This window comes from Barbus barbus (assembly GCF_936440315.1).
Source record: "Barbus barbus genome assembly, chromosome: 24".
In the NCBI taxonomy this organism is placed as follows: Eukaryota; Metazoa; Chordata; class Actinopteri; order Cypriniformes; family Cyprinidae; genus Barbus; species Barbus barbus.
In genome coordinates, this window is record NC_136752.1 from 12,741,889 (window position 1) to 12,753,938 (window position 12,050).

General features: G+C 36.2%; 1 protein-coding gene across 2 annotated transcripts; it reads left to right on the forward strand.

Moving 5' to 3' along the window:
• The first annotated feature begins 876 nt into the window (after positions 1-876).
• LOC306843583 (protein FAM167A) lies at positions 877-7,467 on the forward strand. 2 transcript variants are annotated; one of them, XM_079375116.1, is made up of 3 exons: positions 877-988; positions 3,255-3,841; positions 5,686-7,467. In XM_079375116.1, the coding sequence occupies exons 2-3, from the start codon at positions 3,503-3,505 to the stop codon at positions 5,947-5,949; spliced, it is 603 nt and encodes a 200-aa protein (XP_079231242.1). In that variant the 5' UTR covers positions 877-988; positions 3,255-3,502; the 3' UTR covers positions 5,950-7,467. The 2 variants fall into 2 exon arrangements, with proteins under 2 accessions (XP_079231242.1, XP_079231241.1); XM_079375115.1 differs by having other exon boundaries at positions 894-988; positions 3,500-3,841.
• The last annotated feature ends 4,583 nt before the right edge of the window (positions 7,468-12,050 follow it).

A 12,050-nucleotide genomic window follows, 5' to 3' on the forward strand; every position in this document is an offset into this window, starting at 1 on the left:
TGAGAAGGAAAAGTCAAAAATCAATAGCGCTAACGCTAACACTATCAGTTTATTATTATTATTGAATAATTTGTTAGTGTGTATTTGTTAGGGCTATTGAAGTCTAAATTATAGTTGTAAATGCCAATATATTCATCCACTGTTAATCTAAATAATTACTTTTTGTTGTGTGCAATATTTTAACAAGTGGATGTAGATTTTCAGAAGGATTCTCTTTGGCGTCCCTCATGGTCGCCGCCTAAAATATGCTGTGTTTGTGATTTATATTTATATGATGAAGTATTATGCTCAATGGCCCGTCTGAAAACGATCAAGAACGCATCCTTTGCGTCCTCACGCGAAGTCGCTTTATTTTCAAGCGAATACAGAAATTCTGGCTAATCTGTTTTTTGAACGTTACTGAAACATACTAGTCTTTTAATAACTGCATACTTATGTAAAAAGATTATGACTACTTAATGCAAGTTTTATTATCAACATTCTCCACCAGAGGTCCCACAAACATAACCTAATACATGGTCATCAACGCAGTTTAAATATTAACCATTCGTGCATTTCAGTCTTAAGTGCTTGGAAATCAAAATATGGTCTTTCTGCTTTAAATATGCACACTATATTCTCTGAAAGTCTCTGTTAAGTCCTACAAATAAATACTTAGGATTAAATGTATGCATAATTGGATGTAAGGGGGCTTGTGAAATGTTTGAAGTGATAATGAATATATCTTATATAGTATTTTAATATGATGCAAGAGTATAAGAGTAAGCTGGCTTCTCTCTGTGAGATCCGGGAGATGCTGCTGTACTCGAGGCTTTGTGCAGATTCTTGACCGTCTCCACAACAACCACAACCTGACGCAGCTTACGCCCCTCCTCCATCAAGCCTCTCATCTCATTCAAGAAACAAGTGTGGAGTAAGAGCTGTGTTACTGTGCTCTCCTCTAGAGCAGGACGCGAGGAGTACAAGTGCCTGACAAACTACTATGAAGGTAAGAATCCTCTAGACTCTCTAAAACACATATAAACTAGATAAAATATTCAAATATTCTTTAAGAATCACTATTGAACTGGCTAATAGGCTACTGCCTGTCCCACTGAGCACAGTAAGTTTTTTTTAATTAATAGGTTGACTGAGTGAGCTGGTGTAGCCTATTTTGAAGTAACAACTTTCATTAAGTTATTATCTTTAATAAAGTAAAGTAAACTAATTTCATGTTCTTGAATTGTCTAGACATGAGTTATTCAACACCTGGACATGTTTTCATTTAGTTTGTATTTACCAGGGCTCATTTAATCATTGCTAGGTGACATGTATAATAAATAATCTATTTGGTAATAATCAAAGTAATGTTGTTACATGTTGTAACAGCTTCAGCGGAAAGTTATTAGACATTAAGGCAATATTTATGACCATGACTGTAAAGTGAGACTCTGGCTAGTTCATTTTCACTCCAAATCAGAGAATCATTTTATGCTGAGAAACCAAGATTTGCACTCCAGTTATACGACGGTAAGGTTCACTGCATCTAATTAGACATGGATGAACGCAGTCATGCCTAGTGTTTGGCCTGAAGAACATTTAATATGTCTGGAAAAAGGAACAATTTTCCTTTGAGATCTGCATTCTAAACATAATACTTTAGAGAGTGTGGAAAGATATACAGCACTCAAAACAAATATTATTCATGAGAAGGGAAAAAAAAGTTTGACATTTTCCAGGTTATTATATTATAGCTTGCACTTTATTTTACAGTATATGTCCTTACATATACTTATAGAGTACTTACCTGAGAAAGTACTGGGTAATATAAGCTAACCACATGGGTTAAGGTATGTTTATGGATAGGTTCAGGGTCAGTACCTAGTTATTAACCAGTTATTGTAATTACTAACTAAACAGGACTGGAAAATAAAGTGCTAAGTTTTATTAAATCATGTAAGTGCAAATCTTGTTTAGTCTTGAGATATTCATGCTACAGGCATTTATATATTACATATGCAGTATTTTCTTTCTCGTTGTAGACTCTCAAGCCTTATTTCACCATGAATTATCATTAGTTTACCTCATATGTTAAAATCTTGGTATCTAGTCAGTAAGTATTTTGAGAAGCACATTTTTCAGACTAAAGTGAGAGTGGTCTGGGATGAATAGATCCCCCTGTGAGATGAGTCACGTTAGTGCTGCCACACACAGTGCAGGAGGTAAGCACTAAATGAGCCGAGACTTCAGGAGTGTGATTAGTCCCGCAGCCGTGTGGAGGTTAATGTGAGGCCAATTAACAACCAGCACACTCCTCTTATGGGAAGAATGCATTCCTAGAGCAGCTGCGATGATGAAAGACATCAAGGCAATGGGTCAAACTCTATATCACAAGTACATTGGACTTTGCTTTGCGGGAAAGCATTAAAAAATATGGGTGGTCCTGAGACTAATTAGATTATAAGCACAATGCTGACGCATTGCTGTGTAACAGAAATTCATGTGATTGTGTTCTCAGCAGTAGTTTTGCTTGTCTGTATTAGCGTAATGAGAGGCTGTAATTGAGCAGCATTATGTTCTTTGGTGCTTGTAACAGGTCTGGCTGCTCTAGTGAGGAGTGACATTTAGTTCTTTAGAGCAGACAGTCTTCAGTGCTGCTGACTCATTGGCTGGGCTTAGTTGCTATGGCAACCGCCAGCTTTCTAAGATCCACAGTGAGATATAAGGCATGGATGGAAAGAGTCCATGTGATCAGTAAACTTCCCACTTTAACCACGATTTACTTCAGAGGAATAGCTTCTGGTTTTACAAATTAAAACCAAATATTCTATCAAATACATAATTTCTCTTTCTTCGTACTTTTATATACTTTTCCCACTTACACTAAAATAATGTAGTCATTGTATAGTTTATTAATTGGCATCTACACAGAAAAAAAGTGTAGAAACAATATTTCACTCAGAAATTGCTAGTAAATTTCACAAACAGTTAGTAACATACTGTATCAAGCATGAAATTTTGAAAAAAAAAACATTTTCACTCCAATAATCTTTTATTTATAACTTTGAAAAAATCTTTTTGTATTTAATTTTATTTAAATAATCATATATTCAAAATATATTATTTGAGTCAGTGTAAATATGTATTTGTTTATGTTAAAACTGTCAACTTTAAATTTATGGAAATTTTTATATGCTATTAAAATACATAAATATTTAATATTAGGCCTAAACTTTTAAACGATGAAAAGGTAACCACGTTCGTTTCAATTGAAGGAAAGGATCAAGAAGCAAGATGTGTTAGGACTGCTATACAGGGACGATACTGCTGGAAAAATGGAAGCTCGATATCTGCATTGTTGATTTATTTTATAGCCGCACAGACACCCCATCCTGGTTACTGCAAGCAAATCCAAAGGTCTACTGTATCTTTATTGATCCAACAAGGCAATGACATCATCTGTCCTCTTAAATTGATTTTCACTGTTTATTTTTGGCAACTCTAACCACTTTCTCAAAAGGCCATGGATGCCAGCGCAATACCTCAGATTAATATAGACGACTGTGATGGCCTTGAGGCTGCCCCAGATGATCATTTGAGAAACCTGAAAGCACTGACTGAGAAGCTCAGGCTTGAGACCAGAAGGCCGTCTTATCTTGAGTGGAAGGAACGAGTGGAAGCTCAAAGCTCCAAAGGCTTAGCCATGTCAGAGGTCTCATCAGAGCTGGAGAAAGGTGCTGGACTGAAGCCTGACGTCACACCTCAGAATTCCCAAGTGACTGCAGGAAATGCCCTGATTTCTAGAAGCCTTGGAGGATTTGATAATATTGATGAAGCTCTGGTTTGGCTTAGAAAAGAACTGGTAAGTCAAAACGTTTCAAAATCTTAATTTGTTGGCTGAAGTTATATAGAATTATTTCTGAATAATGCATGTCAGCATCTCTTAAAATATCAGAAGACTTGACCCTTTATGACAAGATCAATTTTAGGGAAAATGTCATGTGGTGCAACTCCCAAAAATGGCATAATTAATATCATCTTAAAATATAATTAATAATTTAAGATATTTGTATAAATAAAAAATACCTTAAAAATTGATTTTATTTTTAATTTTATTTTCAATAATGATTATGGACACTCACTCATTCAAGGTGTATGGAATATAAAGAAAGAAAACTGGACACAATAACAAAAAAACAGGGCAAGTTACCATATCACCTCCCCCAATTTTGAACCCCTTGTTATGTGAAACTGACAAAAGCATGTTTGCTAACAAAGATGGATCTACATGCCCATGTGTGGTACATTTTGCCATGAGCCTGAAAGGTAAAGAGACTTACACTGCCTTTTCCAAGTTTAGGGTCAGTAAGATTTCTATTTATTCAACAAGAATGGATTAAATGATCAAACATGACAATAAAGATGTATAATGTTACAAATGATTTATATTAAAAAATATTAAGCAGCACAACTGTTTTCAGCATTGATAATAATAACAAAATGTTTTATGAGCACCAAATCAGCATATTAGAATGATTTCTAAAGGATAATGAAGACTGGAGTAATGATGGTTGAAATGAAGCTTTGTCTTCGCGGTGTAGAAACAATTTTACTCAGAAACTGCTAGTAATTTTTACAGTTAGTTACAAAGAAATGGCAGGTAACATTGCATTAAATGTGAAATTATGAGGTGGAATAACTAAAATGGTGTTTTACTGTAAAAAGTACTCAAATGTTCTCAAAACATTGAAAAATATTACAGTAGCTTAAAAATGCATTTTAAATACAAATACTAGGAGACATGAGGAGAATTTCATTTTAAAATGACACCAGATCAATTTAGCTTTTTCTATAGTTTTGTCACAAACTTTTAAATGGAGTATTTCTCTGCAGCAAAGTGTACCTTGACGGCCAGTTGAGAACCCCGAATCTAAACATCTAATCTGTGTAAAATAAGTAAATATTGTCTCATTACGTCTTAGTAAATGCTTCATAATTTTCACTTGGAAATTTGAGGAGGCACAAAGTGATATAGTTAAGCCTTCAAGCAGGGATCCTCAAATCTGGCCCACGAGATCCACTTTCCAGCAGAGTTTAGCTCTAACCCCAATCAGATACACCTGAGCTTGCTAATCATTGTCTTCAGAATCATTAGAAATCACAGGTAGGTGAATTTTATCAGGGTTGGTGCTAAACCAATGCAGTGCATTGGCCCTCCAGGGCAAGATTTGAGGAACCCTGCCTGAAAGGGTTAGTTCACCCCAAAATTAAAATTCTGTCATTAATTACTCACCCTCATGTCGTTTCAAACCCGTAAGACCTTTGTTCATCTTCGGAACACAAATGAAGATATTTCTGTTGAAATCCGCAAGCTTTCTTACCCTGCGTAGACAGCATAGACAGCGTGAAGGCATGTTGAAAACTGACACGGCAGAGAAGAATTGTTGAATAAAGTAGTTTTTTTGTTTTCTTTGTGCACAAAAAAGTATTCTCGTAGCTTCATAAAGATTTCTTGGACTATTTTAATGATGTCCTTAATGCCTTTCTGGGCCTTGGGTCGGAAAGCTTTATCAGATTTCATCAGAAATATCTTCATTTTTGTTACAGGTTTGAAACAACATGAGGATGAGTAATTAATGACAGAATTTTCATTTTTGGGTGAACCAACCCTTTATTGAGTTTCTCCTACTTGCTATTCTTTCATAGATGGAGATGCGCATCCAGGACCAGCAGTTGGCCCGCCAACTTATGCGACTACGCGGTGACATCAACAAACTCAAAGTGGAGCAGACGTGTCACCTGCATCGCCGGATGCTCAACGACGCCACCTTTGGCCTGGAGGAGCGTGACGATCTGTCGGATCTTCTGTGTGATGGACCCGTCACTCCAGGGTTTGGACTCTCTTCACCACTGCGCCTCATTGGTGTCACCAAGATGAACATCAACTCCAGACGCTTTTCCCTTTGCTAGCCATTTAACGAATGACCCAACTGCAAATGAAAAGAATTAGTGGCTCAAAAAGTGAATGATCTTGGACAACTGTTTTGGAACCCAAGAGAATTGTTGTCACAGAACATCCTGTGCCTCTTGCTTTATGTTCTTGTGCCAGTCAAACCTTTTCAGTTAATCAAATGAACAATAGACAATGACTTCAAAAAAATGTCTGATCCACTAGCCATGGCTCTATGCCTTAGATACAGTCCTTGTTGTGGTCATGAGATATCAAATGATGTTGCTTACCACACACATGCTCAAAAATGTTTCAAAACCTAAAGACTGTTCCAAAATAGGCATCTTAATTATAGTGCCTCCAAGACACCTTGCCAAATTCTAAGGCAGCATTCATGGTGAAAGCAATCCCATAATGCATTGTGATAAGCTCTGTGAAGATTGCAGACAAGGCATTAGAAATGTTCATTATTAATAAAGGTACATATCATTTAATATTGAAAAGTATTAATGAATGCAATTTATAATAATTTTGTGCTCTGTGGATTTTTTTCAATGCTTATTAGTGCGTTATCTTAACAATGTTAATGCAAACAGTGCACAGCCATTTTTTTCAGCTGCCTTCATTCCAGAATTTTTTCCCCTATGGATTTTAAAACGTTTTCATTAAAGAGTCATAAACCAAACCAACCAGCTATGAAATGAATCACAACATAAACTTTGATTTAAAGCAAAAACATTTCTGAAAATCAGACAAAAAGACAAAGGTTCAAGACTGTGTACTTATTGACTTTATTATGGAAAATAATTACAATCCCATGAATCATTGTGGTTGTGATTGAGATATTTTTCAACAGGAATTCCACCGTTAAATATGATAGAAAAAACAAAAAAACAGAGTAATGCAGGCTGATGCTTTCAACAAAAGCATGTACCATTAATTAACAACCTTGAAGCTCACAGAAGGCTTTTCTTTAATGGTGTATAAGTTATTGTTAAAAATCAATTCCCCAGCAGAGAAAATGATTGGTATTTCACTTCCGGAACCAGAATGTTGCACTCTGTTGAAATGAAATGAATCAAATCTCCCAAGAGTAATACAAGTTGTGTGCCACACAGACTTGCTACCTATGTAGAGCGCTCCAAATCAGTCTCTGATGAAGTTCATGATTATGATTATGTAGGCCGTAGTGAAGCAGCTCACTAGGTTTTGGAACAGAGCCACAGCTTTAATTCAGTTTTGCTTATGTATGACACAAAATGTCTCAAGTAGCTATACATGAGTCTGCATTTGAACTCTCTCATGTTTGAGATTTTTTTCTACACACATTTGTATTTTAAATGGAAGAATATCTCATAAACATAACTTGGTTGTGGTTAGATACATTAAAAATTATTATGCTTGGCATGCACAGTAAAGATGGTGTTTGCTATGTACAGTACAATAACATCCCAGTCATCCCAGATCATCTGTGGAAACATACTTACAGAAATCTCTGATAATTCATCCATATAATCCTGCAATAAAAGTTTTACAGTACATTGTTGCTAAGTTAGTTTGTTACTATGAAGGGAAGCATGAAGTCTCATCATTTTACCGCTTTTTGTACATTGAGCTGATGCCAATCTCTATGTAGCCAATTACTCTTAATTGGTTCCATTTTGGCCAATTCGGGAGCAGCGTCTCAGCAGATCTCCATCATTCAAATGACGTTTTCGTAAACAAAAACTCCAACATATGTGCATAGGCTACAATAATAGGTGCCATTACTACACTCAGTTACCTTATTTGTGGATGTTTAGGTACTTCCTGTTTGTTTGAACACTGGAGTATTTCGGTTCACTTGGTTTTCTTGTTGCTCTTAAACATTTGCAGTGCTTTTTTAATGAGCATGAATATTGTGCTGGATAACTCAGTCAGAACAATAGGCCTACCTCAGAGAAAATGTCTTGGCTTTCTCATTCACGTTTCTTCAAAAGATGGAGTGAAACCAGCTCTGAACAAAAGCTGAAAGGGTGTGTTTCAAAGCCCTTTTTCAGGAAGGTAGTGTTTCACATCCTTTCACAATGACTGGGTTTTTTAAACAGCCAAACCATCCTTGATCAATGATAAACTCCCAAAGCATTCTGGGACTTGACATATTGTCTCACAATTAGCAGTTTTAATACTTTATTATAGCAATCCGGTCCTTGAATTTGATTGGTCAACCAGCTGATAGCGTGGATACTTTTCACAGTTTTTTGATTTGGAACTACTTTCAGTGATATCGTGTTGTTGGCACAAATATCTACTTGTGTGATATTGCTTAATCAAATTATATTTTTCTTACAAAATGAATCATTTGTGTAAAGCCATTGAGTGCAACAATCTGGCTCCGGATTCATTTTCTCCATACACTCTCAGAAAAATCTCTCAGGTACAAAACTGGGGCCGTACCCTTTCAAAAATACCAATATGTACTTTTGAAGTACTTGTATGTACTAATATGCAACATTTTGAGATAAGTACAAAAATTTACTTTTTAGCTTTTGTGCCTTACTGTCCCAGTAACAGCTTTTTGTATAGGGGAACTGATTTTGAATTATAACATATAAGGGTTAGTTCACATGAAAATGAAAATTCTGTCATTAATACTCACCTTCACGTCGTTCCAAACCCGTAAGACCTTTGTTCATCTTCGGAACACAAATTACGATATTTTTGATGAAATCCGAGTGCTTTCTGTCCCTCCATAGACAGCAATGAAAGTTCCCAGACGCAGAAATGTAGTACAAACATTGTTAAAATAGTCCATGTGACATCAGTGGTTCAACCATTCAATTCTTCTCTTCCACATCACCATCCTCCGCCGTTATCAAAAGTACCACGACGCATGCGCTGAGTCTTGTTTAGACAGGCAGAAGAATGCATACACATGCATCGTGGTACTCTTGATAATGGCGAAGGATGTTTTGTGAGCTGTTTTTTGAGCCTTTTGTGAGCCACAAGGTTGTTAATCAATGGCATATGCTTTTGTTGAAGCCATCAGTCTACATTATTGCAATTTTTTTTAAACATTTGTGTTCAACAACAAAATTCCTGGTTAAATACTACATCACCCATGAATCTGCAGAGAAATCTCCACCAGATTGTTCCAAATAAACTCTTAAGCATTCACCAACTCTCATGAATAACTGCAAATGATGTAATAGAATCAGTGTCCCTATTCAAATATTTGAATGTATGTTATGCATATTTTGATATACTATCATAAGATAAACTATACTAAGTCATTAGTTTAATAGCGCTCTGTTTTTAATTGAATTATGTAATTAACAGTGCTTTATGGGATTGTAGTTCTTTCCCTCATTACACAGCCTTGAACCTTTGTGCTTTTGTCTGATTTCCAAATACTCTTTAAAGTTGTGATTCCCCTCGTAGCTGGTTGACTTGGTTCATGTCTTTTAACTTAACAAAGACTTTAAAAAAAAATCTCTATGGGAAAAATTAATTGGACAAACACTTCCGGAACCAATGGTGTTGAAAAAGTGGGTGGCCACCAATGCACTCTTTACTGCCTTTATAAACCATCAAGACACCTGTTGTTTTGGAGCTATTGTCTGCCACCATTCCCCAGTCAACTTTAGCTCTAATGAGAGACCGGGTCTCTCTGTATCATTGTCTCCAGTGCAGCTGTCTTGTCAAATGACATCTAACATGACATAAGCTCCCAGCTCCTTGTTAGCTCAGGATCAGGGTACTGACCTTTGACACCCTTTGTGTGTCCCTAAAGCAGCTCAGTTTGTCAGGATGTGCTTCTTGGCTCCAGTGTGGAATGAGGATTTTACGCATGCACGCACCCTGGAATTACAGGTATGTGCTGTGTGTGCGAAGTTATGCGCCATGTTCGTCTTCGAGAGGCATATTATTAATGAACGACAATGTCTTCTGCTCGAATAAACTTTTGGCACTGTCGTTTTATATGTACGGGTGCCAAAGCTTGTTCTGGAGCCATGTGATAATGCCAGTCGGTGTCTTTAAGGACTCTAGCTCCTGCTTGGATTGCAAGGACTCTCCAGAACAAAAGAATTAAAAGGGCAGATTTGGGCTATAGCACAAGTTTATCTTATCCAAAATTAACCCCCTAGGTAACCTCAAAAAGAAGTCAGTCCAGGTCAAAGACCTCTTGTTTCAGAGGTAACATCCGCTAATGAGAGAGAGGGAGTACACTGTTGCACTGTGGGATACGTTTAATCCTACTTATCGTTGCGTGATAGCTACATGCTTGGATAAATTGAGCGGGCTTATGCCTATGTTAAGGAATCTTCTTAATGGCCTATTTTTGTCAAGGTTTTTATTAGTCATTAGTTGTGAGTGTAGGTCTTTTAAACAAGTGTGAGGAATTTGGAGCACAGCTACAGTAATTCCCAGTTGTGCAAATGGAAAATAAAAAAATGTACTTTATATATTTTTTTTATAAATAGACCTTCAGCACCAGCACTCACATACACTACCGTTTGGGGTCGGCAAGTCTCTTAACAAGATACAGTTAAAAACAGTAATACTGTGAAATATTACATTATAAATATCACACTTTTAATTTTAATGTTATTTATTCTTGTGATGCAAAGCTGAATTTTCAGCATCATCACTCCAGTCTTGAATGTCACATGATCCTTCAAAAATCATATGCTGATTTGCTTATCAAGAAGCTTTTTGTGTCTATTTACCTACCTATGCACAAATTATTAATTTAGGCTAATGATGGTCAAGTGCCCCTGCTGGCAACAATGCTATATTCCCACAATTCAAAAAAGTTTCTTTAGTGGAAATTATTTCCTCCTCCATATTAAACATCAAATAGGAGGAAAAAAACAGGAAAACATACTTTTTGAAGTGCGATTGCCACATCATATATAGTTAGGACAAGCGGTAAAAAGTGTACACGGTGTATTTTGTTTTACATCCTCTGAGGAAGTTTTCCTTTAAAACTGAATTTGTTATCCCAGTTTTATATAACAATTACATCTATACCAGTTCATGGAGCTTTTCTGGAGCAACGCTTCATAGTGCAGGTTTAAAATCAGTGAAACCTCCTTTCAGAACAAAAAAGTGAAATGTTGTTTAAACCAGGGTTAAACAGTATTAAAAGAAGGCTAACTAATCAAAAGAAGGCCTTCAAAGACCATAAAATGTGATGCAAAGCAGGTAAGTCAATTCTTGTGAAATAACCCTCCAGTAGATTAACTATAAAGTGCTCAAATGATACAAAAAGCACTAAATGAGGATGTAAGTGCTGCAGTTTTTAATAAACTCATACTTCAGTCACGTTCTGTACAGATTACAGAATATTACTTGCATCCATGTTGGATGATACAATCAGTGATTCTGCAAGGCACAATGTTAGATAACTGAAAACTCTTGAGGAGATACAAAGAATGATGGGACATGAGTGTAATGCAGTGCACTGAATATTGCATTCTCAATCAGCCAGAAAATTGACTTTGTCTAATATCCAAATTTTCCAGGTTTTTAGTCAAAACCAAATATATATAGTGCTACATTTCCTACCTGAAGAAACCCACATGATAATAACTGGGTAATTATAATCAATCCTGGCTGAAACAAATATAAAAGAAGTGAAAAATATGTTATAGGAACAATGCCATACAATAAGAACAATGACCAGTTAATATAAGGGTGTAAAAAGGGTCAAGTTTTGATTAGCACTTCAGTGCAGGAGGAAATATACTGCACCTCACTTCCATCAGGTTACAAAACACATAAGGCAATGCAGATCACGCTTTAGGAAGGCCACTAGGCAATGCTCCAAACTGCACCTTCACACTGATCAGAAGTCACTTTACTATAAAATGAGACACAAGCAAACTGATCTCACATCAATGGAAGCTTATTTCTGTGACAGAATTGAAAAAAAAAGTTTCAAAAGTTACCTTCAACTGATCATTTCACAAACTTTTTTCTCACAACTGAACATTATAAACTCACACTAGTCAGAATTGCAAGATGTAAACTGTGAGATGTAAATGCGTGATTCCGAGAAAAAAGCAGTAGCGTAGCCGCATATTCTCAACGACGAGAGACGAATCTCCTACTTAATATGCGGTATATAACGTTAACA

Bases quoted from the DNA above. Each gene is read 5' to 3' on its own strand.
- LOC306843583 (XM_079375115.1), top strand. The intron at 3,842-5,685 runs GTAAGTCAAAAC...ATTCTTTCATAG, and splicing joins TTTGGCTTAGAAAAGAACTG to ATGGAGATGCGCATCCAGGA.